Source organism: Gouania willdenowi, chromosome 22, assembly GCF_900634775.1.
Source record: "Gouania willdenowi chromosome 22, fGouWil2.1, whole genome shotgun sequence".
NCBI lineage: Eukaryota > Metazoa > Chordata > Actinopteri > Blenniiformes > Gobiesocidae > Gouania > Gouania willdenowi.
In genome coordinates this window covers 8,690,658-8,717,057 of record NC_041065.1, presented here as the reverse complement: position 1 = coordinate 8,717,057, position 26,400 = coordinate 8,690,658, and the positions used below count along the sequence as shown (strand labels likewise).

At 37.6% G+C, this 26,400-nt stretch overlaps 1 protein-coding gene across 2 annotated transcripts in view; it reads right to left on the bottom strand.

Annotated features, from left to right (window-relative positions):
- The window catches only part of zfyve26 (zinc finger, FYVE domain containing 26), a 34,947-nt gene extending 8,593 nt beyond the window's left edge, over positions 1-26,354 (bottom strand). The window contains exons 1-34 of one of the 2 annotated variants that reach the window (XM_028437388.1): positions 26,250-26,354; positions 24,431-24,690; positions 24,185-24,260; positions 23,516-23,602; positions 23,275-23,424; positions 21,727-22,060; positions 20,368-20,492; positions 20,091-20,255; positions 19,913-20,001; positions 19,669-19,820; positions 18,035-18,241; positions 16,920-17,498; positions 16,696-16,833; positions 16,057-16,208; positions 14,970-15,204; positions 13,459-13,722; positions 13,237-13,356; positions 12,169-12,339; positions 11,330-11,563; positions 11,141-11,246; positions 9,291-10,126; positions 8,404-8,603; positions 8,076-8,180; positions 7,844-7,966; positions 6,504-6,680; positions 5,986-6,235; positions 5,647-5,745; positions 5,366-5,553; positions 4,665-4,801; positions 4,223-4,251; positions 3,714-3,853; positions 2,263-2,483; positions 1,022-1,169; positions 39-248 (exon numbers count right to left, since the gene is read on the bottom strand). In XM_028437388.1, coding sequence (XP_028293189.1) covers positions 39-248; positions 1,022-1,169; positions 2,263-2,483; positions 3,714-3,853; positions 4,223-4,251; positions 4,665-4,801; positions 5,366-5,553; positions 5,647-5,745; positions 5,986-6,235; positions 6,504-6,680; positions 7,844-7,966; positions 8,076-8,180; positions 8,404-8,603; positions 9,291-10,126; positions 11,141-11,246; positions 11,330-11,563; positions 12,169-12,339; positions 13,237-13,356; positions 13,459-13,722; positions 14,970-15,204; positions 16,057-16,208; positions 16,696-16,833; positions 16,920-17,498; positions 18,035-18,241; positions 19,669-19,820; positions 19,913-20,001; positions 20,091-20,255; positions 20,368-20,492; positions 21,727-22,060; positions 23,275-23,424; positions 23,516-23,602; positions 24,185-24,260; positions 24,431-24,621 — 6,438 coding nt within the window. In that variant the 5' untranslated portion in view covers positions 24,622-24,690; positions 26,250-26,354. Of the gene's footprint in view, positions 1-38; positions 249-1,021; positions 1,170-2,262; positions 2,484-3,713; positions 3,854-4,222; positions 4,252-4,664; positions 4,802-5,365; positions 5,554-5,646; positions 5,746-5,985; positions 6,236-6,503; positions 6,681-7,843; positions 7,967-8,075; positions 8,181-8,403; positions 8,604-9,290; positions 10,127-11,140; positions 11,247-11,329; positions 11,564-12,168; positions 12,340-13,236; positions 13,357-13,458; positions 13,723-14,969; positions 15,205-16,056; positions 16,209-16,695; positions 16,834-16,919; positions 17,499-18,034; positions 18,242-19,668; positions 19,821-19,912; positions 20,002-20,090; positions 20,256-20,367; positions 20,493-21,726; positions 22,061-23,274; positions 23,425-23,515; positions 23,603-24,184; positions 24,261-24,430; positions 24,691-26,245 lie in introns of both variants that reach the window. The other variant, XM_028437387.1, reaches the window with a different exon arrangement.
- Between the last annotated feature and the right edge of the window lie 46 nt (positions 26,355-26,400).

Genomic DNA, 26,400 nt, shown 5'->3' with positions numbered 1-26,400 from the left:
TCAATATATGAATGAATAATAGTGGAAAGACTTCCTACCGTGGCCAGAGTTGGTCGCACTGTGTTCTCCAAGTGCTGAACAATCTCCTGCAACAACAATGGTCCCAGGCTCATCTGATTACGGTCCAACGGGGTTTTAAGGCAGCGGGCAAACATCTCCCTCGCTCCAGTCAGGTTTCCTGCCTTCAGCGACGCCATGGCCCAAGCCTGCCACACACCTCCAGGGTCTGAGCTGCTTTTGGTTGACACCTAGGAAACATTGCAAATCAATCAGAGAATAGTGGTTTAACAATACATCGAACAACATCGATACATTGATTAACGATACAATTACATCGATGCACAATGAAAACATTGATCAACATCGTCATCTTTAAGATACGCCTTTATTTTGTAATTCACATAACATGTCTGTACGTCCGTGCCACCATTTCCTGGACAGGGATGGTGGCATAACGTAGCAAATGCCACGCGACAACAAAGCCTTGCCATTCCTGCTGCCACCCAAATTTGTACACAGTACTATGCAGCCGCCGACCAGTAACACCCCGCTGCTGCTTCCTGAATGTGGAGCCAATCTCTATAAAACAGCAACGAAGAAGACGCAAAAGCATCCCGAGAGCGGCACAGAACCTGCGTTGTTAAATTTTTGCTTGGCAAAGCGAGGACAGGGGTAAAAATGATGAACTATATATCAGGAAATAAAATAATAATGAAAGGGCAGCGCTACAGTAGTGATGCAGTTTCTAAGATGATAAAAATTGGGTTGAAGAACGTTGTTTTGCGAGGGGTTTAGCTCGCACGTGAGTGCACAGACACGCAAACTGAGATCTGATACTTTCAGTATTCGGTCCGTGCTCGTAAATGGGTGGATCATTTATACAAACTCCCCACAACAAACAGCGTCTGTTCATGTAAATAAACAGGACGACTGAATAACAAGTGTCTGGAAGTCCACTTATCACTCACACAATTCAATGCTGTGTTTTAATGAGGTGATAAAGAAGAAAGAATAGTCCCACCTCAACTGCTAGCTGGTAGTATTCTGACTCCAGCAGCTGATTTCTAAGACGTGTGACTGCAGAGGTCTCTAGTATTTCATCCAGGGATGGTATGTACTTGTAGTTGGCTTTCACCAGAATCTTCAGCACATCTACTTTACTGATGTAACTGTGAACACAGAAGACAAAAAGCTTTGCATGTGATCCACCTGCTAATGATACCAATTACTTGACAACTTACTAGTGCGCAAAAGTGATGTAAAACCCAACCAAGCAATGGTAGTTAAGTTTCAATATTCATGAATGTAAAGTAGTACACAATTATAGTCTTCAATTACAATTCTGTTTTCAATTATCCATGTTCAATTACAACTCAATCATGATTAAGAAAACCAACATTTTTTTCTCATTACAATTAAAGTTAAAATTGTTATTTTTCTCCAGAAAGCCAATTACAAATATGTGATCAATTACTAAAATTAAATGTAATCACAATTGTTGAGCCTTTAATAAATAAAGTCATAAAGCGTAACCTTCCTCTTGTGTTAGCATCTCTTATTATAACAGGTCAGTTTTGACCCATGTCTTAAATCTGATATAAAATACACAAAAAAATATAATCTATCATCTCATTTGTTCATCTCTTGGTTACCTTGTTAGGCTCCCTGATCAATGAAAATATTGGTATTAATATTATTGGTGTGGGCTTTTTTCTGTCAGTATACCCCCAGATTTGAATATATATATTTATCTTTTTTAATGGTAAAATGATCATTAATCATTAATTATGTGTAAGATGGTTCCACAGGTTTGTGTTTACTTAAGTTGTAATTGACAGTTTTTATAGAATTTCCCTAAAATTTACAGTTAATTATATGAACTCAATTACAATTCAATTACGATTACAACAGCAACAGATTTTCTTCAATTACAATTATAATTGACACCAACCCTGACGTCACCAATTCCTGTGTCATCAGTCGTTTGCTGTTACACTTCCTCTGTTTAATGCCTTCAAATGTCATATAAAATGCAACATGTTTTTTAGACCACAGGTGTCCAAACTCATTCATAGATGTTTCAGACGTCTCCTCGCTCCAACACAAACTATTTTAGAGAGAGCTGCATAATGATGTCCTATGGTTAAGGTTAAGACAACCTGATCAAGACTGAAGTTTGTGTGATGCTACTTTATGTAAATTAATTTGTATTTCTTTTTTTTTTTGTCAGATAGTTCGACTGATCAGCACATTGGATCCTACCTGTCACATAAGGCCAGATCCTGGTTACGGCCCACCTTGACAAACATCAGCTTGGCACTGAAAAGCAGCTGATGCATGATGTCTGTGAGGAGGCAGGCGTCCACCTCCCGGTTGGTCAGTTTACACGACAGGGAGCGGCAGTGGCTGATGAGCTGATGACCACAAGCTGTCTGGTCACTGTGCAGAGACAGAATGGACACGCAGAGGTACGCACTTGGAGCCTAAAAATGAAATCAATCAATCATTAAATCATTAAATCTTTATTTATAAAACACACTTTTTATACATAAAATGCAGTTCAAAGTGCTTTTATCTCTCTATGAAAGCAAGAGAGTTCGACGTGTGTGTGTTTGTGGAGCGAATTTCTCCCCGACGCGGTGTTTGTTCGACCTGAAACTTTATGAACAGCTTGCACATAGCCCGAGTGTGTGCATGCGTCATTTTGGAATTATTTGGTGATTTCAAAACGTTTATTTTCATGATTACTTGACTGTTCGCTGCTTAGACTGGACGGAAGGGACCCGGAAGCTATGACAGGACCAGGAAGTTAATGGCGGGCAATGGTCGTGGCTTGTTGAAAGCAAACGGCAAAAAAAAAAAAAAACACACAAAATGACTCCAAAAAACATATATTACAGAAAAATACACCAAATGACAACAAAAATATGAAAATGACTCAAAATGACAAACAGAAATGCACAAAACTACACCAAAAAAGATACAAATATACACAAAATGACTCCAGAATCACACTAGAATGGTAACACAAAACATATACACCAAACAAAAAAAATAAAAAAAAACAAACATTTATCATGCACATGTCCCATAGAATTAAACCACTACAGAGTATGTACACCTTTGTACATTCAACCTTCAAACGCATACTAATTTAGCTATAATTGACAACTCTACTTAATCTCCCACTATATGAATACATACTTCCGACGGGCACTATAATACTAAGGTTAAAAAAGAGTTAAAGTTCATCAACCGAAAACAGTTGGCCGCCTATTTCAAGTACCTTGTGCCAAGCATGTGCCGGTACCTGTTTGGTGACGAAAGAACAACATGTTCTTGTTTAATGAGAACAGGGTGAGCTGAAAACCCATTCATGGAAGTCAATGTCAGCTTTATTTATAAAGCACATAAAAACAGCCAGCAGCATACCAAAGTGCTTTACAATAAGAATATATATATATATATATATATATATATATATATATATATATAAATAAATAAAACAATGGCACCACAATAAAAATACAATGAAAGCAACTAAACTCTGCCAAAGGCGCTTTAAAAGTAGAGAGGCTATCCACAGTCCACACAGCTAACAGCAGTGCATTCCACAGAGTGGGAGCTGCAACTGCAAGGGTTGAAGGACATCTAAAACCAGATACCTCAGTGAAGGTGACGGACGGGATTGTGTTGGTGCTGAATGTACAAACCTGTTCATAGTAGAACTCGCTGCGCTGCTGCTGATTCTCTGAGGGGTTTGTGCTGAGTTTGATCTGTCTGTGGAAGACTTCAGGCAGATGGAGCAGGTCGTGCAGGGCATCGTCTGTGACGTCTGAGTCTGCAATACCATCTACACAAATACAGAAGCTCAGAGACATGGACAGAGCCAGACTAACTATTTTCTGTTCATTAGGGAATTATATTATTATCACTACACATTATCTACAATTACACACGTCTTGATTTTTTAACCTTTATTTAACCTTTACCACATTTAACCACTTTTTCAGTAGTGTCATGGAAACACTTAGGTTTAAGGGATTTGCTCAAAGCCCCACAGTGATGAACACGGTGCATTTTAATTACAAGCCCACTTCAAGAGTGCATTGTACATGCATAATTAATATTTCTTTACTGGGAAAATAAATCTAAATGAAATATCTGGCTTGTGCTAAGGATTTATGATGAAGATATAAAAAAGAACAAAGACTTATTTTACCTTCTGGGTCTTCAAGCTCATCATCAAAACTGAAAAATGAAATGAAAATTTAAATTTTTACTAACAGTAACACAGGTATAATACTATATACTGTATATATACAGTGTGTATATATATATATATATATATATTTATGTACAGACAAGAATGAATGTCACGTGTTAAGAAATTGTATCATTATAAAGCTTTCTACTATATTTAAAAAATGTAAATACAGAAAAAAATACAGAAACTTTAACCTGGTCATAAAACTCCTCACACAAGACAAAACATTTACTTAAAAGCTAGCCACACAGCCAGTGATCACAGGTGGAAAATGGGCAGCACAAAACCTGCCACATTCTGTGTCCACTCACTTTACACATGTGGCTGTCTTCTAGAAATCAAACTCTAAATTCCCTGAAATACTTTCAGAAAAGAGGAGAACAACGTGAGGTCTTACTCTGGGTGAAAGTAAGAGTAACACTGGTCGCACACCCTGACTTCCTCTCCGGGACAGCCGTCAACAAGCATCTTCCGCTCTGAACAAGTGTGACAAACCAGACGACCACATCTCCGACAGTGATGTCGTCTGTTAAACTGAAAGGGGAAAACAAAAGTGCAGAAAACTTGTTTTTAAAAAATTCAAACATGAAAAAAATTAAAAATACTTTTTAAGACCGAACCTTAAACAATGGATGATATTCTTGAGATGAAAAGACTTATTCTTCAATTAAAAATGAAGGAAAAATGCTTTGATAAAAACAAGGAAAAATGGTTGGCAAATAAAAACAAGAAAGAATAAAGTAAACAAATATAGAGTAACAGGCCACAGGCCTTGTTCATGTTATTTTGTATATACCCTTTGAGAAATATTGTCTTGATTTATTTTATCTTTAGTTTAATTATTTCCTTTTATTTCAGTTCTTTTTTTGTTATGGAAAAATAAGTGTAGTGACTAAACAAAATAAAAATTTGAAAAACAAACAAATAATGAGATATGTTACATAAAGGAAGAATCTTCTGGAATCAAATTTTAACTGATTCAGGTCTAATCATACTTGTAACATTACGTTTCTAGTTTTCAAACCCCCTCTTTAATGTCTGTCTCTCTGTCTCTAACACCAGATTTAAAAAATTATTTGTTGTTATGAGTCAACAAACCATTGTGAACCTCTCGCGCCGGCAGACCATACACACGGCCTGCTGGGTGTCAGGGACCCAGTCTTTGCGAGCTGGAGGCCGATCTGGAGGCTGGAACTTGGATGGCGAATGCCGTTTTCTTTCAGATATGCCTTGATCCCTCTCTCTATCTGAGCTGCTTGCAGAAGACGTATGTGTCGGGGTGCTGCCTGTAAATATGCATGCACACAAAAAAAAAATATCACAAACATTTTTTATGTTAACATAAATAGAACCGTGATGACGGCATAGCACTGTCTCACTAGTGGAAGGTACTGGGGATTCCCTTCGAGAAGAAGATATGGAAATGTTGTCTTGAGTGGAACACTGCATCAGTGCATCATGGAGGCTGATCACAGAGTCTGAAGATAAAACCATTTATTCACACACAGCAAGACAGAGAGATGATTGTGAGATTAAGTCTGGTACCTCATGCCATTTTATGCATTTAGATTATATTAGTGTTCATTGATGTGATTAAGGTTTATAATTGCCATTTAAAGAAGAAGAAAGAAGAAAGAAGAAAGAAGAAAGTCATCACATAGTTGACGTCTATGCCTACTTTACAAACTTGTGTATTCCTTTACCCACTGGGTACTGACCTGATCGAGACCTATTACTGGGGGCACAGGAGAAGTCCAAAGCCTTCCCTGCGTAAACTGTGAGAAGTTTATCAATGTCTTCAGAACTAAAACCAGCTTCCTGGCCCACTACTAGTTTTCGTAGGGATTGCACTGCCATGTCAGCCCAGTCCACCTTCAAGTTCATCAGCAACTGCTCAAGCATCAGCATTGGTTCTGACAAAAGAGGGAAGTACTCCTGTCTGGCTTCTAAAGGCAGCGTCAGCAACACCTAATGAAAAGAGTCACTTTGAATAAAAGGAAGGAAACTAATACAGCTCAAAATGTAGAAATGGTAAAACATCAGAAAACTTCTCCTAATTGTTTTAAAGCAATTTATATTCTTTTGGTTTAATAGTTTGTGAATTGGCATACTATTCATGACAATACTATTAAGATTATCCAAAGTTAGATAGCTTAACACTTGATCAGGGTTGTTTCCCATAACTATAGACATGAATGCGTCTTTTGTTCAAAGGAAACTGTTCAAATTTACAAACCTTGGAGCCAAGATGTAGGGCATGAATGTGTTGTTGACGCACAGGAGAAACCTGTCGCTGAAAATGCAAGGTGAGGTAATCCGCCAGAAAGTAACATGCAGGCAGTCCAGGGCGCTGATCCAAAGCGCTCTCACAAACATCTATTCCAACAGCAACATCCGACAAGCTCTCCAATAACTACCAAACATGAGGAAAAGCAGTGTAATGTGAGAATAATTAAATTATTTTTGTATGTTCGAAGTCACAGATGAGATACAGTACTGATAAAGAAATGGATGCATAAGTGCTGTGAAGTGAAAGAAATTACAACAAGAATAGTTAGTGCTTCTATACAAACAACCTGTCTCTAAGATCCGATCCCAACGCTACTGTTTAAAGATGTTTTTCCACTGATTAGCACTAATATGGTGAACGGGATTATCACATCTCTAATAACAGGTTATGTGCCACAGGCTTTTAAGACAGCTGTAATTAAGCCTCTCTTTAAAAAGCCTACCCTTGATCTAAGTAATGTGACCAATTATAGACAATATCCAACATTCCTTTTGTTTCCCAAAATCCTTGAAAAAATTGCAGGTCAGCTATGTGACCATCTACATAGGAACAATTTATACGAGAGTCTGGCTTTTGAGCCCTTTATGACACAGAGACTGCCTTAGTAAAAGTAACCATTTTTCTAATTTTAGCCTCAGGCAGGGTATTTAATAATCTCTTGTCATTGCAAGCTAATGTTAGTCATGGAGTTCCACAGGGTCCAGTTTTAGGACCAATATTCTTTACATTATATATGCTTCCACTAGGTAACATTACTAGAAACCATAATATAAATTTCCATTGCTATGCAGATGATACACAGCTTTAATTGTCAATGTAATCAGATGAAACATCAGTTATTTAAACTCCAGGCAAATACATCAAATCCTGGATAAGCTGCAACTTCCTCCTTCTTAAAGAGGATTAAACCAAAGTGATTTTATTTGGACCAAAACACAAATACAAATTATCAGAACAAATAGTGTCTCTGGATGGCATTACTCTGTCACCCAGTCCCACAGTGAAAATCCTAGGTAGTGTCTTTGATACCGACTTATCCTTTAACTCTTATATTCACCGTTGCTGATGCTTGTTCATGTGGAATTGTTGGGTTTTTCTTCAGTTCATATTTTCTTACTTTCTTTCTTACTCATTGTTTTAATTGACACTATAAATAATTGGTAAATTCAACACAAATCTACATAGTATCATAGTAGTCATCTATCATGTAGCATTGACCCTGTATGTAAGAATGTGAATAAACAGCAAACAAGAATTGCAATATTCTGAAACCATATGATGCAAACCTGCAAAGCCTGATCAGTCTGTCCTTTCTCCAGCAGATAAAGCAAATGCTCAGTCTGCAGCTTCACGTTTAGCTGCTCAGATACAGGGTGCAGCTCCACCCACTGGGCGCACAGAGCAAACTCCTGCAGGAAAAAAAGCATGTTGGCATTAATATGTTTTTAATAGACTGGCCTGAGTCACTAAGAAATGCATTGGGAATCAGTCAATTTGCCATATGTTAGCAGCTCCAACCTTTGTCTCCAAGATCCGATGAAGCATGGACTCAGAGTTTGTCTGAGACTCTGCTCTCACCTCTTGCCAAATCTTCCAAGGCAGTGGAGGCACTAATTTCAACATCTATTGTAAGGAGAAAAACCAAAACATCTATTTATCTCCCCAGACAGCACTTTTTATTCAAAAAGAACTACCATAAGCAAAATAATTACAATTGCATTAGGAAAACTAAGTCACTGCTGAACAGTAACAGATTAAGCATACTTAACTATCGGATTAAGATGCCATGATTAGAAGTATTAGAATGTTGATTTTATGAATTAAAATAAATGTCATCATATATTACCCAACAGTAGATGTCTAATTCTTTCTTCTTGATCTCCAGCTCTGTTTTCAGTGAGGCGTCTGTGTTTGTGTCACTAAGGCAAAACTCCAACAGCTCCAGACAGGCTGACAGACGCCATCGCTCCAGACCTTGGAGCGCAACACTCGCTCGCATGTTAGCGTCCTGCACTCGAAATAGATGACCTATACCTTCATGTCCCTCTGAACAGATTCAATCAGTAAAAAAAGAAATTAAAACTTTGTGATTAGATATGAACCTCAAATAACAAAAGCATTCTTAGGATGATTGAGTGATTTTCCATTTAGAACAGGGATGGGCAACTCTATCACAGCTGGGGCCACAAAAATGTGATTGTATCTGATCCGAGGGTCACATTATCAACATTCATGTCAGCATTTAGAATAATGACCAATCTGGGTTTTGTCTTATTGTGGACTTGTTGTTTTGACAATTTTTCGCCATTTTGTGTGTTTTGTTATTTTACGTGTTCTTTTTATAATTTAATGTATTTTTCAGTCATTTTCTGCATTTTTCTTGTTGATTTGTACATTTTTGGGGTCACTTTCTGCATTTATGTTGTTTTCTGTATTTTCCTGTTATTTTGTGTAATTTGGTTGACAGTTTGTGTGTCTTTGGAGATTTTCTGTAATGTGTTTTTTTGTTTGTTTTTGTAGTCATTTTGGTTAAGTGGTTGTTGTGTCTGTCTTTGTTCTTATTTTGTGTTTTATGAGTCATTTTGTGCATTTTTTGTGTACGTTGTGCATTTTGCTGTCAATTTGTGTATTATGTCGGGCTTTACATTCCTTGCAACTTGAATTAGTTTTGGGGGATACAAAAAATTAGACCGAGGGCCACTAGTTGCCCATGTCTGGTGTAGAGTGTCTCACCTTCTAATGCAGCACAGGCTAATAGACGGTCTCTCAGTGCCTCCTCCTGCTTACAGCCTTGCCCGTAAAGTTCAAGCAGACGAAGCGCTCGGTTTAAGTCTTTGGTGAGAAGTGCTTTCTGAAAAGCTTCAGCAGCCACAGCTTTCGCCAACTCATCTTGAGGTCCAGAAAACAGGAGGCTAACAAGGGGTTTCCCACAGATCACAGCCCCTAGTCCACCACAGCTGTCCTCGCTCTCGCTTAACTTGGTCCCAAGCACCGGCTCTGCCATTGTTTGAAGGTAAGCACCGAGAATGGAAAACCTCTTCAACAGGTTGTCAACTTCCAGAGAAATCTGCTCATCATCAAGAACAACCTCCTTACGACCACTGCGGAAATAACCTGACCATCCAGTGGATTGCAATCGAACCGTTTCCCTTTTACTGGCACTCAGACATGCCAACGTAGCCAGTAAAGGAGAGCGAGATTTTAGAAACGCCAACACTGACGGTGTGAGAAGGAAAGAGGTTGAGGTAGAAGGCGGGGACATGGATGAAGTAGAGGATGGTGGGGATGAGGAGAGGTTAGTGGGTGAAGCACAGCGCTCCTCCACAAATGCTTCAGACTCACAGCTCACATCCGACTGTGGCTCTTTTAGTCCCAGAGTTATCATGTGTTCCGTTGCATGTTGTTGGAGCAGGCCAGACAAACTGGCAACACTGAATGGCCCATCATCTTTTTTCTCTCTTTCTTTACCAGAACTGTAAGTCTGAACCGGCAAAGACTCACAGCATCGTTGGACAATGACCTGCTGAATGCTAATCCTCAGACCTTCCCGCTGCAGCAAGGACAGAACTCTGACAAAACACATACAAAACGTTGTTCACAACAATCCACAAAAAATACGCTCTTTATTTACTTTATGTTTAAAATCTACTCAATGTTAAAATAGACTTTTGTTGTATTTGTATTGTATATATTCCATACTATAAAGTATAGTTTGATTAAGGTGACAAAATCTACATTTTAAATGTTTGCCAACCGAGCAAATTCACCTGCATTATTTCTTAAATCAGTGTTTTTCAAATTGGGGTACGAGATGGCACTACAGGGGGTACTTGAGAGCGAAAGAGTGTGGAAAAATAACAAATAAAGTGTCAGTCTTGGTCCCATTCCAGGTGTGAGATGACTGGAAATGAATACAACTATAGAAATACAAGTATTCCGTAGCCACTAAATCAGTGTTTTTCAACCTTGGGGTCAGGACCCCATGTGGGGTCGCCTGGAATTTAAATGGGGTTGCCTGAAATTTCTAAAAAATGAAAATAGATTTTTGAATATTTTTTAGTTTTAGTTTTTTTTTTTCTAGATTAAAACAAACCAATCTTAAACAACTGTATTTCTATACTTTAACTTTGTGAAATATAAATCTGTTTCAACTACAATGCAGTAATATATATATATATATATATATGAGCTCAAACATGATCAAAAACTAATTCTAGAAAAAAAAGGTCTGTCGCCAGAAATTTTTGATATCAAAATGGGGTCACCATCCAAACCACTGCACTAAATACAGTTTCATATATTTACAAAATGAGATTCTTTAAAATGTGTGTTATCACTTGTTCATTCCATTATTATACTCTATATTTCTTTTTTTCTAAACAAAATGTTGTAGTTGAACAAATGAGGTACTTAGATTCAGAAATAAGAAAAAAAGGGGTACTTGAGCTAGAAAAGTTTGAGAAACACTGTCGTAAATCATACGTTAGGTAAGGGAATGTGTGCATTTAGGAACGACACATTGTTTTGTGCAAAATACTGGCAACTGTATAATAGATCACATTGGAAGGCAGATGTTACTGTACCTGTCAGGAGACACCTGTCTATCAAACAGCAGGTGGAAGAGAAGCTGAAATGGAGTTTGAAGCAAAACCAGCAAAGGATTTCCCAGCTTCACTTGAGCGATCTGGTCTGAAAAAAAAAACCCAAGCAAAATTAGCAAAAAAAAAAAATGAGATCTGTTCATGTGTTTATATATTGAAACATTACAGTACCTTCTGAATTAAGACTCAGCACTAACACAGAAGCTAGTGTGTTGATGTAATCAAAGAAGCTGCGGACATAATCGGGCCGGGCCAGATTCCCATCCGGCTCAAAGGGGCAGAGCTGGTCCAGTGATCGGAGCAGCTGCTTCATGCTGGAGCGAACCGGGTGAGCATCAAGGTCTGACTGCTTCAGGCTGGCCTGTTCAACCAGCAGAGCCAGAAGTGCACTTCCCACAGTGCCCTCTGTTGAAGACGAAAGGCTTCTCAGAAATTAAAGGACATTTAAAATGTCACCATTCCCCCTGACCAGAGTTTAGCGCTGTTCATTTGCTGGAATATATTTAGAAACAGGATGGATGACCATTCTATTATACACTTATTTAGGCATGTGTGTTTAAGTTCACACATTAAAATGCGATCAGCAGGGGTTCCCAAGCTTTTTTAGACCTTGAAACCATTTTGATACAAAAAATTTCAGGTGATTTTTTTTTCTTGAATGAATTTTTGATCACATTTGGATTCTCATGTAACAAATACAGTGTAGCTGGGATTAGCATACCAAGTGAGAAGATACGCCAGCTCAGATGTTTATTTTATTTATTATTTAACTTGATTTATATTTACAAAGTGAAAGTATAGAACACAGTTCTTCTTTAATTTGAAAAATTATATATATATATATATTTTTTTTTTTTCGGTAATTACTTTAATCAATTACTAGACATTTCAGGCGAGCTCATTTAAATTCCAGGCAACCCCAAGGTTGAAAAACCCTCTGCTACAGGTTGAATAAATCTAAAGGAAAACTTTTCAAATCCGGCATCACTACGCTGTGATGCAATGCTGACCTGCACCATCATTAGCAGTGCTGAGTAAGTGCAGGGTGGTCTCCAGGCGCTGAGTCAGTCTAAGGTGAGCAGCGATGCACTCTTCAGTCAGTGTTGGATGACAACAGAGAAGAACATCCTGGATGCAGCAGCCAAAAGGGCTGGCAAACACTGGGTCCTCCCCTGCAGCTTCTATCAAACCAAAGACGATCAGAAACATTAGATTTCTCCTTCTCCCACAATGCATTTGATTCTCTGCTAAGGAACGGCATTGTGAATTTAGGGTTGGGTCAATTACAACTTTTAATTACAATTACATTTTAATTATCCATGTTCATTTACAACTCAATAACGTTTATGCTGGGCAACAATTTTTCCAACTACAATTATTATTTTTCCCCTGAAACTCAAATACAATGACGTTCTCAATTACTAAAGTTCTATTAAAATTCATCACAACAATTACTGAGCCTTTCATAAATAAGCCGTAAAACGTAACCGTTAGCATCTCTTATGATAACGAGTCAGGTTTGACGCATGTCTTAAATCAGCTGTAAAATGCACTAAAAAAATAGTATCTATCATCACATTTGTTTTCCATCTCTTGGTTACCTTAATAGGCTTCTTTATCCAAGAAAATATTGGTATTAATATTTTTAGTGTGGGAGTCCAAGCCTTTTTTTGTGTCAGTATAACCCTTGATTTCAATTATTTTTAATGGTAAAATAATTCTCAAGAGAACTGACAGGTAGTGAGAAAACTTGATATGAAACATATTCTAATAATTGTTAACTACAATATATTACATAACATTACATTACATGTGTAAACCATATAATTGTACTGTTATATGGTTACCCAGGTTTGTGTTTGATTAAATTGTAGTTGTTAATAGAATTTCCAATCAATTATCTGAACTAAATTACAATTAAATTATGATTACACAAGCAAAAGGTTTTTTCCAATTAGATCTACAATTGTAATTACATCATAATTGTAATTAATTATCAATTGCACAATTATAATTATGATTGACCCCAACCCTGGTTGTGATCAAACATAAATGATCATAATCTGTTTTATATTCACCTGGTTTGACAGAGGTTTTATGAGTGGCAGAGTGATTCAGGATCTTGTTGATCTGTTGTAAAACCATGGGGAATCCACAGATACCCTCAGGATGAGGCAATTTAGTGTCAACGTTCATTCCTAGGAATTTGGACAGAGAAAATAAAGCAACTACTGTTAATTATACTCAACAGTAAAATGTTTTCTTAAAAAAAAAACCCCATTTAAATTCTTATTTCATACCTCGCTCTTCAAGGCTGCTACTGAGCCTGCGCTCTGCCATATCCAAAAGCTGCCGGGACGTCTTCCAGAGCTGACAATGGCAGCATGCCAGGTCAAATGCAGCCATTGCTGCTGGGCTGAGCTCCTCCAGCAACATGCAAAGCAGAGATGAGGCGTCTGATGGACATAAGCTCAGCCAGTAGCCATTCTCTAGTGACGGCAGTGGGTGAGCGGGGGTGCTGAGGAGACGATCTGCTATGTCTGAGATGGTGTAAAAAGCTACTCCTGCAGACAGTGAGAGCATGGAAAACCAATGAGTGGATGATTACCCAGAACATGCATCACCTGCACTATTAGGTTTCATGTAACATTTCTGCTCACTTTGTTTTCTGGACATCATCAACTAATAAAAGACAAGTTAAACATAGTATAAAATCATACATACTTATATAAAACAGAGTTTTGGGCAGCAATTTTAACCTTCTAAATTTGTTTGTGGGTAAATTATCTTCCATTTATTGGTTTACAAGGCCTCGACCAGTGCTTCTCAAAGTGTGCGGGGTATGACAGGTGGTGAGCGACAAACAGGACGACATTTTCAATTTCATGCCAATCTTCTTAAAAATCTTTCTTCACTGACAATAAAAATCATTAACAAACAAAACATAATAATGAACAGAAATTAAAGGAGCATTAAATGATTAGACTGGCATTAGATATGCCACCGGTAACAAAATATAACATGAAACTAAAGTGAAAAAATAATGATTTACGTAAGCATGTAAAGTAGAGCGGAACAAACTTTCAGTAGGTCTCCTTTATAATAAGTGTTGACTAGGCCACTGGGAGTGAGGCCCAAAGGCCAAAGCAGGCAGACCACAACCAGTCGCGCAGATGGCTGCCACCTCTGAACCTGGTTCTGCTGGAGATTTCTTCCTGTTAAAAGGAAGTTTTTTCTTCCCACTGTCGCTAAATGCTTGTTCATGTGGATCTTGTTGGTTTTTTTTCCTTATCATTATGAATTTTATATTTTGATAGCGCTATGAGATGACCTTTGTTGTAATTTGAGCTAAATGAATAAAGATTGATTAATTGATTGATTGATTGATTGATTGATAGTTGACTTCAAAAATGAATTTTCTTTATTGTTTTCTTAAGCTTTTTGGCACAGATTGCAAACAATGTTCCATTATTTCCTGTACTTCTGCACTTTTACATTTTATGCAGGTGATTAGTTTAATTTAGTTTTTGATTTTTTTATGAAATATGATGTTACTTGTTCCCTGTTAGTTCAATAAATTTTAAAATGTGTTATTTGTCAGGATTATTTGGGGGGGGGCAATGAACGCAGACGGGGCTTGAAAGTTCACCTTCGTTCAAAGTGGGGGATACCCAAACAAGTTTGAGAACCACTGGCCAAGATTATGTGTTTAACAAATATTATATTCTCCAACAGCTTTGAAATAACAACTCGGTCTGTGTTCAAGAACATACTAAAAGGATCATATGTAAATAAACACTGTGTGTCAAACCTGCAGCTGCAGCACTTCCAATGGCCTGCAGTGTTGATCGCCCACTGCTGCCCAGCCGACTCCGTCCAACGCCTGTCAAGCTTAAACCCTCTGAGGAAGAGGAAGATGAAGACATAGACTGTTTTTCCATCTTCTGCTCTACTTGCCCCAACTCCATCAGGACCTCATTGTAACGCTCCATGAACGCCAACTCTCCACTGCAGTCAGACGAAGCCAAATCAAAGACCGCTGTCACCTGCGCAAAAGCCATGATATACACTGTTGATGACTCACAAACATAGATGTGACATGTGCTGCTATTTTGAGAAAAAGTAGTCAGTAAATCCATATCATGTTGACTTGGATCCAAGTGTACCTCTCTAACCTGTACAACTGGGGTCATTAACTACATTAGTCCAAGGGCCAGAACAGTCACTGTTTGAATTCAAAGTAATAAGTGAAATAGATGGTATAAATTGACTGTGATACAGTTCTTATTTTTAAGCTGTTTCATGAGAGCTCTTTTTCCTTTTTTCTGTGTTTGAGACTTACTAATTCTTATTCTGTGTTTTTGACTTGTTTTGGAAAATAACAAGTTTTGTTACATTACTTTTATTTTTTATGTATTATTTTTGTTTTTACATGTTCAAAAATAAATAAATAAAGTAAATTAAAAAATATATATTCTGTGGTTCGTTACATCTGTTCTCAGATGAGGTTTTGCAAAAAAAAGGGAACTTCTGTTGCTCATTTTCTAAGCCTTTCTAAGGTTGAAAAAATCTATAAATGATTTTTGGGCCAAATGGAAAAAATATCCCTGGTTGAATCTAGTCTGTAGGCAATATATGGAGAGATTGACTAGACCTCTTCGAACTGACTCACAAGACAATTTACGCCATGGATAGGAGCCATCTTGACTCCTATGAATCAAACATTGTTTTTAATTTGGGAGGAAACCTAGGTAACCATAAGAAAACTGCATGCACACTTTACAGACTCCATGCACAAATACCAAACAGGGAGATCAGAGTTGATGCTCCATTAGTTTCTCCTCCAAAACACAAAGAAAATAATAAACACAATTATCAACAGGTTATGAGATCCATACCTGATGAGCCTCCATGAAGTTTCCTCTGCGGATGCAGGACATGAGCAGAGACTCAGGGGGGGACAACATGGCTGGAACCAGCCAGTTGTGGGGACTATCGCATTCACAAAATTCCTGCTCCACACAACTGGCTCCTGGATCTTTGTCACATCCTGGGAAAGAGGGGTTTAGATTACTAAAAACACACTGGTTCATCAATAAATGTCTCAGATTATCAGTGAGGACAGCATGAGAACAATCCAATAAATAATTTAGTGGTCCCAAAACAACATGTGGTTCCAATTCAAAGGAAATAAAATTAAAAATTACAATTATAATTTCATCATAATAATGCATTTTTTTTTATAGAGTACTTTTCAAAACACATGTTACAAAGTGCTTTCCAAAGGCAGTTATACATTAGAAAATAAGTCTGTTGGGGCAAGACTATTTCGGACCTTAAAAGTAATCATTAAAATCAATCCTAAAACATACTGGGAACCAGTATAACAACACTATAACAGGGATAATATGGTCACATTTCTTGGTTCTTGTTAAAAGCCCAGCTTTTAACAAGCAATCGGTTTATGGAATTTTATTGGAATAAAATAAAAATGTATTTAATGGTATTAAAATATACTATATTAGTCGACATATCACCTGATGCACCAGATGAATTTTTTTCTGATGAACTCTGTCTCCCTGTTTTCCTCTTTTTCCTCAAGCTCGAGCTCCTATTGGTTCCTGATGAAGTGACGGCACAGGCCGCTGTCGGCATTTGGTGAGGACTTTGTATGTCTGCAGGTAAAATCACAACCATCAAGAGATCAATAAATATCTGCCTAATAGCAGGGGAGGGAATGATTGGCATTGCTGGAGCTCACCGTTTCCTATGATGTAGTTTCTAGTGATGATCTGGAGCCTCCACTGGGCCTCTGCAGTGTACTTGGATAATCTCTGCAGGCGGTGGCCGAATGTCTCAGCAGTAATGGAGCAGCCCAGGCTCGCTGCTACCTCCGCCTCCCGAGGCAGCGCCCTCCCTGCGTCCTCTCCATCCTGCTGACCCACCACACACATGCCCTCCAGCCCTTCTTTGAGCAGCTTAAGGAACCCCTCCATGGCCGTCACGTCCACCAGAAACCCTCTGCAGCCCTGGATGTAGTGTTCCAAATTAAGATGCCAGGCTCTTGGTAAACCTGAGCGCTGTTTGTGGTAATCCTGGTGTGCTTTGGTTTCTGATTCAGTACTTTTGCTTTTTATATCTGAAAAGTAAACAGACTGACTGCTGTTCTCTCTACTTGGATTTGAGCTTTTGTCTTTTGGACTTTGGTGTAAAAAATCTGTGGTGGACAGAAAAAGAAGGGAGAAAATGTTCTCGAGAAGCTCGAGGCGAAACATGGTGGGTAGGGCTTCTAGGTAGAGCTGACACTCGGTCAGGTAGTGTTGAAACAACAAATGGTAATCTAAAAAACCCAACACAGAAGACAGGATTAGGAAATGCTGAAGAAATGAATTCTAGTTAAAATTATGACACATTTCTGGTTCAATATGAAATGATGATTAAAAAGTATTTTCCTGGCTGTGAACAATTAATATCAATAACAATTCCCCTTCACTACTTCCATGCAAGTATCTACAGTATGACCCTCTATTGGTATTGGATTGTTGCCCTATTTACAGTATCAAAACATGTGGTAAATTTAATTTAGCTTTATTGCTAAAATTACATGATGTAAACATTTACTTTAAAGCATTTAAAGTGCAAATATAAATACATTTCAATTATTGCAAACCAAGAAATACAATGAACATAAACTAATGACAAAATAATAAATAATACAAATATCCTAATTGCTTCTATGAAAATAAAATATTTTTTATTTTTAATATATAACCGTAGTAATGTGTGTTTAAAAAGTTACAGTTTTATAACCAAAAAATAACACTTATTCTATCTTCAAACTATTTTTTGGATGTGTGGGAAAGACATTTCTCGTACCTTCTGAGGAAACTGAGGTTTTGTCTTGGTCATTTTCTGCCTCTGAACTTGGATCCTGCTGCGTGTAATTGCACTCTGTGCAGTTCAAGTATTTATGTGCGTTTACACAAAGTGCATATATGGCATACTTCAAGGAACAAAATCCCTGAAATAAAACAATGTTCCTCTGAGCTGCAGGGTTGAGAGAAACTGCTCCGTTGACATCTTCTGTGGGATAGAAAAACAAAGCCCCTTCACGATCATGTAGCATTCATTAATTTAATGTACTATTGTTTCCTGGGAGTTGATAAAGCAGAAACAGGACAATTGGCAACTAGATTTATTTTAACAAAGTTGGTTCATGACTGAGACTGAACAATTGCATAAGTCAGTGGTTCTCAACCTTCTCAGCCCGCGACCCCCCAAAAAAGAGTTTTCAGAGAGCGGGGACCCCCACTGTAGCTGAAAGTGGTTGAACACAGACATGAACATTGAAGAACAGTCATGTGGAGACAGGGCCATCTATAAGGGGGGATAAAGGGGAGAGATTTTTGGGGCCCATCCATAAAGTCAGTAAAATGATGGTTCATTGTTCTATGAATCAGTGATAACCACATTTATTTATTAATCTGAATAATAGCCACTGTTATCCATGAAGTTTATTATTATTTGAACCCTAGTATATAGTCATCTTAAAGATGTAAATCCTTGTTTTAATCAGAAATATAATGGGTTAAAAGTGACCAAAAATTGAACAATTAGTTTAAACTGGCAAAAAATGGGTGTGACAAATCGTGAATGTGGTTAAATTGGCAAAAATAAGCAGGAAATATGGTGAAAAGAGGTTAAAAGTGACAATAATGGGTCAAAATGTGCAAAAATATCTGGGAAAAGGTTTAGAAGTGCCAAAAATGACTCAAAAGTGGAAAAAAAATGTGCAAAAAAAGTATTGAAATTGAATGGAGAAGTGGCAGAAATGAGAGTAATGTCACAAAAATGCAGTAAAAGGAAAGTAAAAGTGATGAAAATAGGTTAAAATACAGCAAGTTTGGTGTAGTTGCAGAAAAAGGGTAAAAATAAGCAAAGATGGGCTCAAAATGTTCAAAAAACATTCTTAGTTTCTTAAAGGCATCTGGCGACCTCCTGCCTGTGTCTCATGACTCCAAGGTTGAGAATCCCTGGAATAAAAAATAGTTTGAGCAACAGTTCCTCGCCCTAGGTATTGACCTGTAAGATGTGATGAATTAATAAGATTGATCTATTGGTACCAAAGCCCATAAAAGCCCACTTTCACAATCAGTAGGCTTTTGTAGTTAGTAGCAGTACTTTCTAAAAAGGTAAGAGGGAACCACACTAAAGGCTGGTTGTGTTCTTATTGATTTTACTGATGATTTTAAATGTTCTTATTGATTTTAAACAATTGAATGTTTTATCATGTAAAGCACATTGAGTTGCCTTGAGTATGAAATGCGCTATATAAATAAATTTGCCTTGCCTTGCCTTGCCTTCTACAAGACCTTTCTATCAAGGTTCTTGCATTCACATTATTATGAAAAACTTAACCTCCAGGCACCTGTTGTGTAACATCGAAACATCATACGTATTACTCTTCGTGCCGATTTTTTCTTTAAATCTACAATATGATGGATTCCAACCTGTTTCTGGTAGGTTTGGCACCTTCTGCAGTAACTCCAATACTCTACTTTCTTCAAACTGAGCCAGAGGAGTGAGAGAGTGCAGCATATAGAGGGCTGTGTGATTGTCCAGGGTTAGCAGCTGTGCCAGCAACGCCTCCATGGAAACCCCTCTGCACACACGGAGCAAAAGTAGATGACTTGTAGGTCAAAAACTACACTGAAATTCAAAAAAATAAACAATTGATGGATGGATTTTCTTTACGGGTTGTTGTTTTTACACCATTCAAGTATTTGAAGCTGAGATGACAAATGATTTGCAAATTCCTGCAGAATAAAGTCACTGGCAGCATCCTGGAAATAAAATAAAAAAAACAAACATATCCATGCCTGTTTTAAAAGTAATTAGACTGATGCATTTCACCCGTGGTTTTATGTATAACCTGCTCTTTGTGAAGGATCTGCAGCAGCGTTTGAGCTGCGCTCAGACTGCGACATTGATTCCATCCTAGCAGCAACACGAGACGAGACAACGGTTTAAACTCCAGCTGCAACAATTCCTTCAGCCGAACAAACTCCTCATGTTTGACCAGGTCTAGAGCGGTAACCTGCAGAACGGAAGCAACACATGTCACCTCATCAAACAGATTCCATACGTGCTTCATAAAATGCACCAATTATGAAAACTTTAACATCAAAGATGTGGACTGGTGTACTTACCAGGACCTGCTCCAGGAAGTGCTTCCCACTACTAAGGCACTCAAAATAAATGTTCTTCCAAATGAAAGGACGGTCCTTGTGGCAACATAAACTGAGGGTGAGCTTCTCTGATTCAGGAAGCTCCACTGAGGGGAAAATACAAAAAGTTAAAAACCATCTGTGGCTGAATAATGGACCATATTTTAGAAAAAATAAGAAATCCAATCATAATATTTTGAACCTTAATGATAATTTGTAACTTATATCATTAAAACCTCTTAAAGAATGGGTTATTTAGGTTATAAACAGTGTCTCCTGCACTCAAAAAAACAGGCATATGAACCCACAACCTTCTGGCTGAGAGGCTGTGTATCCACTACATAGCTATTTTGAGTATCATGTTAATTAATTAATTCAATAAAAAAAATAGTTGTCAATTGTGTACAGTAAATGTTTTTGGTTTTTTTTAATGTGACAGTGAGGATAGTTAATTTTATATATTCATACAACTAAAGATGTATTTTCTGTCATTTAAAGACAACTTCTAATAGTTTTTCTTTATATTTAACCAAAATGTCAGGAAAACACTAATAAATGGATTCAATTCTTAGTTGCTGGTGAGTGTGCTGAGATTATGAGAACTAGTAAAAGAAATAAAGAAAACAATGGCCAAGTCTCGTTGACTTTTTATCAAACATTTTGGCAAATTTTAAGTTTTTATATTTAGTTTTTCTTATTGATAATATCACTCTAAATAGGTTGAAAAACACCGAAAGGCTCTCAGATTAAGGAGAAAATGACAAAAAAAATGTGTGCGTCCAATTCATGTGCTGCTGGTGTGACCAAATGAGAAAGTTGGTAGCAGTAGGAAAATGAGTGTAGAAACCTGACTACTACTAACTGCAAGTGTATTTATGGCATATGATAAATACACAGAATAGGAAGCACGTAGTAACGCCATACACCAGAGATCAGCAACTTCTATCACAGTGGGAGCCACATTATGAAAATTAATATCAGCATTTAGAAGAATGTCCAATCTGAGCATTAACATAGAAAAAACAAAGGGTTTTGTCCTTGTAGTGCTTTTGTATGGGTTTTCTTTTTGTGTGTTTTTCAAGTCGGTATGTGTGTTTTATGACTCATTTTTTTGTACTGATTTTTACCTTTTTGTTGTTTTTTGTTACTTTTTGTAAATTTCTTCACACTGTGTGCATTTTGCTGTTGTTTTCTGTGTTTCTGGAGTTTTGTGTATGATGTTGTTCTCCATAGAACTTCCAAATTCGATTTTGTTTTGGAGGCCGCACAAAATTAGACCGAGGGTCGCATGTGGCTCCCGGGCCGCCACTTGACTATGTCTGCCATCCACACACTATTTACCGTAAGTGTCTGGTGAGTTCCTCAGCAGATGATCTCTCTGCAGCCTCAGAGCGGTGGAGCAGTAGGTGGAGATGAGGGCGTCGCTGTCAGGGCGAAGCAGGGAGCTGAGGATCCTCTCCTCTCTCAGGGGTCCGTCCTTCGCCGCCCACAGCACCTCACATAGTGCCTCCAGCTGTCCCACGCCTCGATGAGAACTCCACGGCATCAGGGCCAACACGGCGTAAACTTCCTCCACCCACTCTTCCATGTTCTCTGGTCTCTTGCCCTGTTTGCCCATTTTCTTCATCAAGTGTTGGATAAACGTGTGCTGGAGACTGTGGCCCTTTGAGCAAGACTAGTTATGATAAAAAGAAACAAAAGACAGGGTATCTTTTCTTTAGAAATGTACATCAATCCTTCAAATCACATGTCAAACTCAAGGCCTAGGGGCCAAATCCAGCACTTTAAAGCTCCCAATTGGGCCTGCAGGAAAAAGTTAAAAAATGACAGCGAAAAACATGATTCATTGTGTAAATCACCAACTAATTCAGTTGTAGATATCTCAGTACCTCCAAATACACAATTCCAATGAAACTGCACATTTTTACCATGATTATATTACATGATGGGAGTCATTTTGAACTTCAAATTGTTGTAAGTACTCTCAATTTTTTCCCCCAAAATTCCCCAAATTAAATAAAAATTGGTCAAAGAATCAAGCAAATTTAAGAGCCTGCAGGGACTGATATCGGTCACTTATTGCTTGGATATTGTCGGTGCCTTACATACTTTAAATACTATTATAGGTGGATGTGCAAACAAGGGCACATGAATGATAGAATTGCTCGTTTTACCTAAAATCTGCGGCCCACTTGAGATTAAACTGGTCTGTATTTGGCCTCCGAATTAAAATAAGTTTGGCACCCCTGCTTTAAATGATATAAGGCAGGGTTTTTTAACTGTATTTTCAGGGGGGGGGGTCAGATTTTGAACCAACAACTTGAACTGAGCCCAAGATTTTCCAGGGATCGTTAAAGCCACATTTAAAACCATCAACATCCCCCACCAGATTGGTTGTCATTATAACTCACAACCTTTTCCGAAATATCCTAAATCTCAGAAGTTAGATGTATACATAAGGAAATATGATCAAATTACTAACTATCTTAAGCGGTTTCTGAGAAAAGCTGTCTCCTTTGAAGATACCTCGAACAGAGTAAAAAAAATGGAACAAGGGCAATAACTCCGGAAAAAATAATTGCGCACTTCTCATTTTCGAACTCCATCAAGGTATTGATACCCTAAATTTGGGTATCGTATCTTAAGCGGTTTCTGAGGAAAGCTGTCCCCTTCCACTCGCACAGACGGACGGACGGAGCTCAAACCTATATCCCTCTATACACTTTGTGGCGGGGGATAAAAAATCATGACATAAACAGGAGGTAAAATTTAGAAAGAAATTAACACTTCCCTAGAAATGCAAGTGGGTCCTTGGACTACAGGTCATAATAATACAGACTCACAAGACATTACATTACACTTTGAGACTACTTTAATTTATGATTCTACCTTTAAAAAGAGGGCTAAAGACTGAGCGAGCCTTGGCTTTTTTCTCTCCAACAGCGTTTGTAAGCAGGATTCGACGGTAGCAGCTGATGCTGTTGCTCCTTCTCGTCCATTTTGCTCAGACTGCAAGTCCAAGAAAGTCTGCTGCAGCTCCTGTTGGAAGTAAACCAGAGCATTTTTAATGAACTGCACCAAGAAAAGAACTGAATCATAGCTGATAAAAGTTGAAATTATATGATTGAACCTTGATAGCAGTGTCTGGTATTCCTTCTGACTCCAGCTGTTCCAGAAGTAACATAAACTCCAGCTCTTTGCGGATGCTGGTAGGAGCCTGAAGTGGACATAAAAACATTAATGTTACACTGCAACACAATGGGATTTAATATGCTTTACAAACTAATTTATTAAACTGTATTTGATGTGTTATGACCAGATTTGATTTCTTTATTTATTCATTTGTTTTGATCATGTAAATGACAACTTGAAAACTGCTTAAAATAATACAAATTAACATCAAGAAATAACAACAAAACAGTAACTTGGTTTACATGAACGAAAAGGAAGGAAGAAGTATAAACTTATCTAATCCTACCCCTTTATTTTGTTCTAGATTTCCTAACGTAAATGATGATAAAATCTCAATTTACTAACACTTTGAAAACTATAATATAATGTGAATAAACAATCAATGCAATATAATACCCACACAGAAATAATGTAATAATTGTTTTTTTAACCATACCTCCTTCAATAATGTACCATATCCTACGTTTTACTCCAAATAACAAGCGAGCACCTTGTCTTAAATAATTATCACCATACCTCTGAAGAATCATTTCTTTATGCTACTTTTTAAACAGAAATATGATCAGTTTTGTTTATGAATTACAAAAAAAAAAAATTAAAAAATGACCTGTTCTTCTGTCCATTTTTCCAAAAATGGCAGCCAAAACCAGGCCAGTCTGTGTGGACTGCCAATAGAGTCCCACCTATAAAAACAAAAAACAAAAAAACAATCACAATCAAAAGTCAGCAGTGCTGCTGCATGTCATGTGTAACAGGTTCTAAAAACACACGCCATTAACCCCTGCCGCATGAGCAAATAAAAAACAAGAGTCACACGGCGAGTCACTCCTGACATGGTTTACACGTGACGTACTTTAGGAAGTAGGGATGGCAAACGATAGCTTTGATTATCTCCCGCAGGTCTTCAGAAAGTCCACCAGCTGAGTTTAGCAGCTGAGGCACGCAGGCGCTCGCCAGCTGCCATTCTCCACGCTGTACGCATCTCTTGAAGTACTTAAACAGCTCCTGAAGAGACGTCTCGGGGTCGCAGCCAAAGGGATACATGATGACTGCTGTGGCTCAGAGGTCACATCACTGCCAGGCACCCAGTGAGCACAGCTGAGCTTTCTTCACCTACAATAAAATGCACAAAGTCTGGATTGGTTTCAAGTAGTAATAGAAATTAAAAAAGCAAAAAAAGAAGGAAAAAATCTACAACAAAAACAATACTAAGCACATATTGGAGTTGAGCTGGGTTACTGAGATAGAGAATTCCATTCCTTAGCCATGTGAAAGACTTTAGTCTTAAACATGGCTAATATTAGTGAACAAAATTAATTAAATAAAGAAAGTGTCTATTGGTATGGTTACCGAAGTACACATCCGTAGCATCTTAAGGTTAGGGTTAGGTTATAATCCTATATAGCTACAATTGTTAGGGTTAGAGTTACGTTTAGGTTACGGTTAGGTTTAGTCTAAGTCACGTGACCTAAACTGGCCAATGAGGGGCACTGTGTACAAACAGAATGTCCGTATATTGATACGGCAATCGTACAGCCTTAAATAAACACCAATGACAGCACAAACATGCTTTGGATGAGAAACATTAAATTTGATAAAAGAGAACCAGTTGGTGGTAAAACATTATACAGGTATAAATAAATATTCCACTGTCGTTAGAGATCAAAACTGAAATGTCCAAATCACATTATTTACAAGCACCAAATGTGGTGGAAAGTTTCTGTTTTTTGTTAAAGATTAATAAAGAAAATGTATAGATTGTAGGAAGTTGACAATTTCAATATTTAAAAATCTTGTTCCCAAATACAAAATATGACAAAGTAAATAATGACTGTTTCAGAGGTTTTCACGTAATAAACTTAAATCAAGTTTTCTGGAAAAAGTACAAAACAAGTGCAAAAGTCAGATTGTTCTTATTCTTGGAGGAGATAAATGACCACAAGAACCAACAGAAAGAGGATCTCAACAACATAGCGTGATTACTCATGACTCAGCATTACTGAGTCAAGCAAAGTCAGCATTGGCTCAAAAATAACTTTAAAAAATGATATAAACAAGACAAAAATAATTCTGAATTCTTCTTAGAATTTGAACATTGATTGTTATAATCACCATGCATAAAAAAAAAAAACAGTAAGACGTTTTATACAGCTTTAAAATATAATAATTTATTTATTGACAGTGAAGTATGCCTCGGAGGCTTGATTGACTTATTGTTCTATAGTGTTAATATTGTGTGTGTATATGAGAGAGAGAGAGATAAGACAAGCTTATTATTACCATTACAACCACTAATGTATCAAGGAATTATTACCTTATTGTTAAACTACTTTCTAGCCTTTATTTGAGAACACACGAAGCAACACAGAATCATGACAATATGTTGATAGATGTTTTTGTTATGATCATGGGGTTAATTCTTGTTTTTCTTTCGAAGAGGAGATTTCAGTGATATTTAGATGTGTGGGTGTTTTTCCTGTTCAGTGCATTTACAGACAGATCAACACGGTACATGAAGGTCTCTGATGTATCTGATTTGACAGCTGCCCTTCGTTAGCCTTTTTAAACAGTTGTTAGAGACACAACTTGGAAACATTAAGTCACAAAAAACATGTCTTACGTGCATTAAGTGTATTAAATACAGATAAAAGTAAATGAAATCACTCACTCACTCATGGCTTTCTGCTGTTTATGCCCAACAATTGGCTGTAATGACGCTTTCCGCCGCAGCTCTAACCAGACCTGTTATGCTAGCTGACTCAAGGAAGTCATGTGACTCAATCAGCTGATTCTCCAACTCTGATTGGTCTAAAATGAACATGT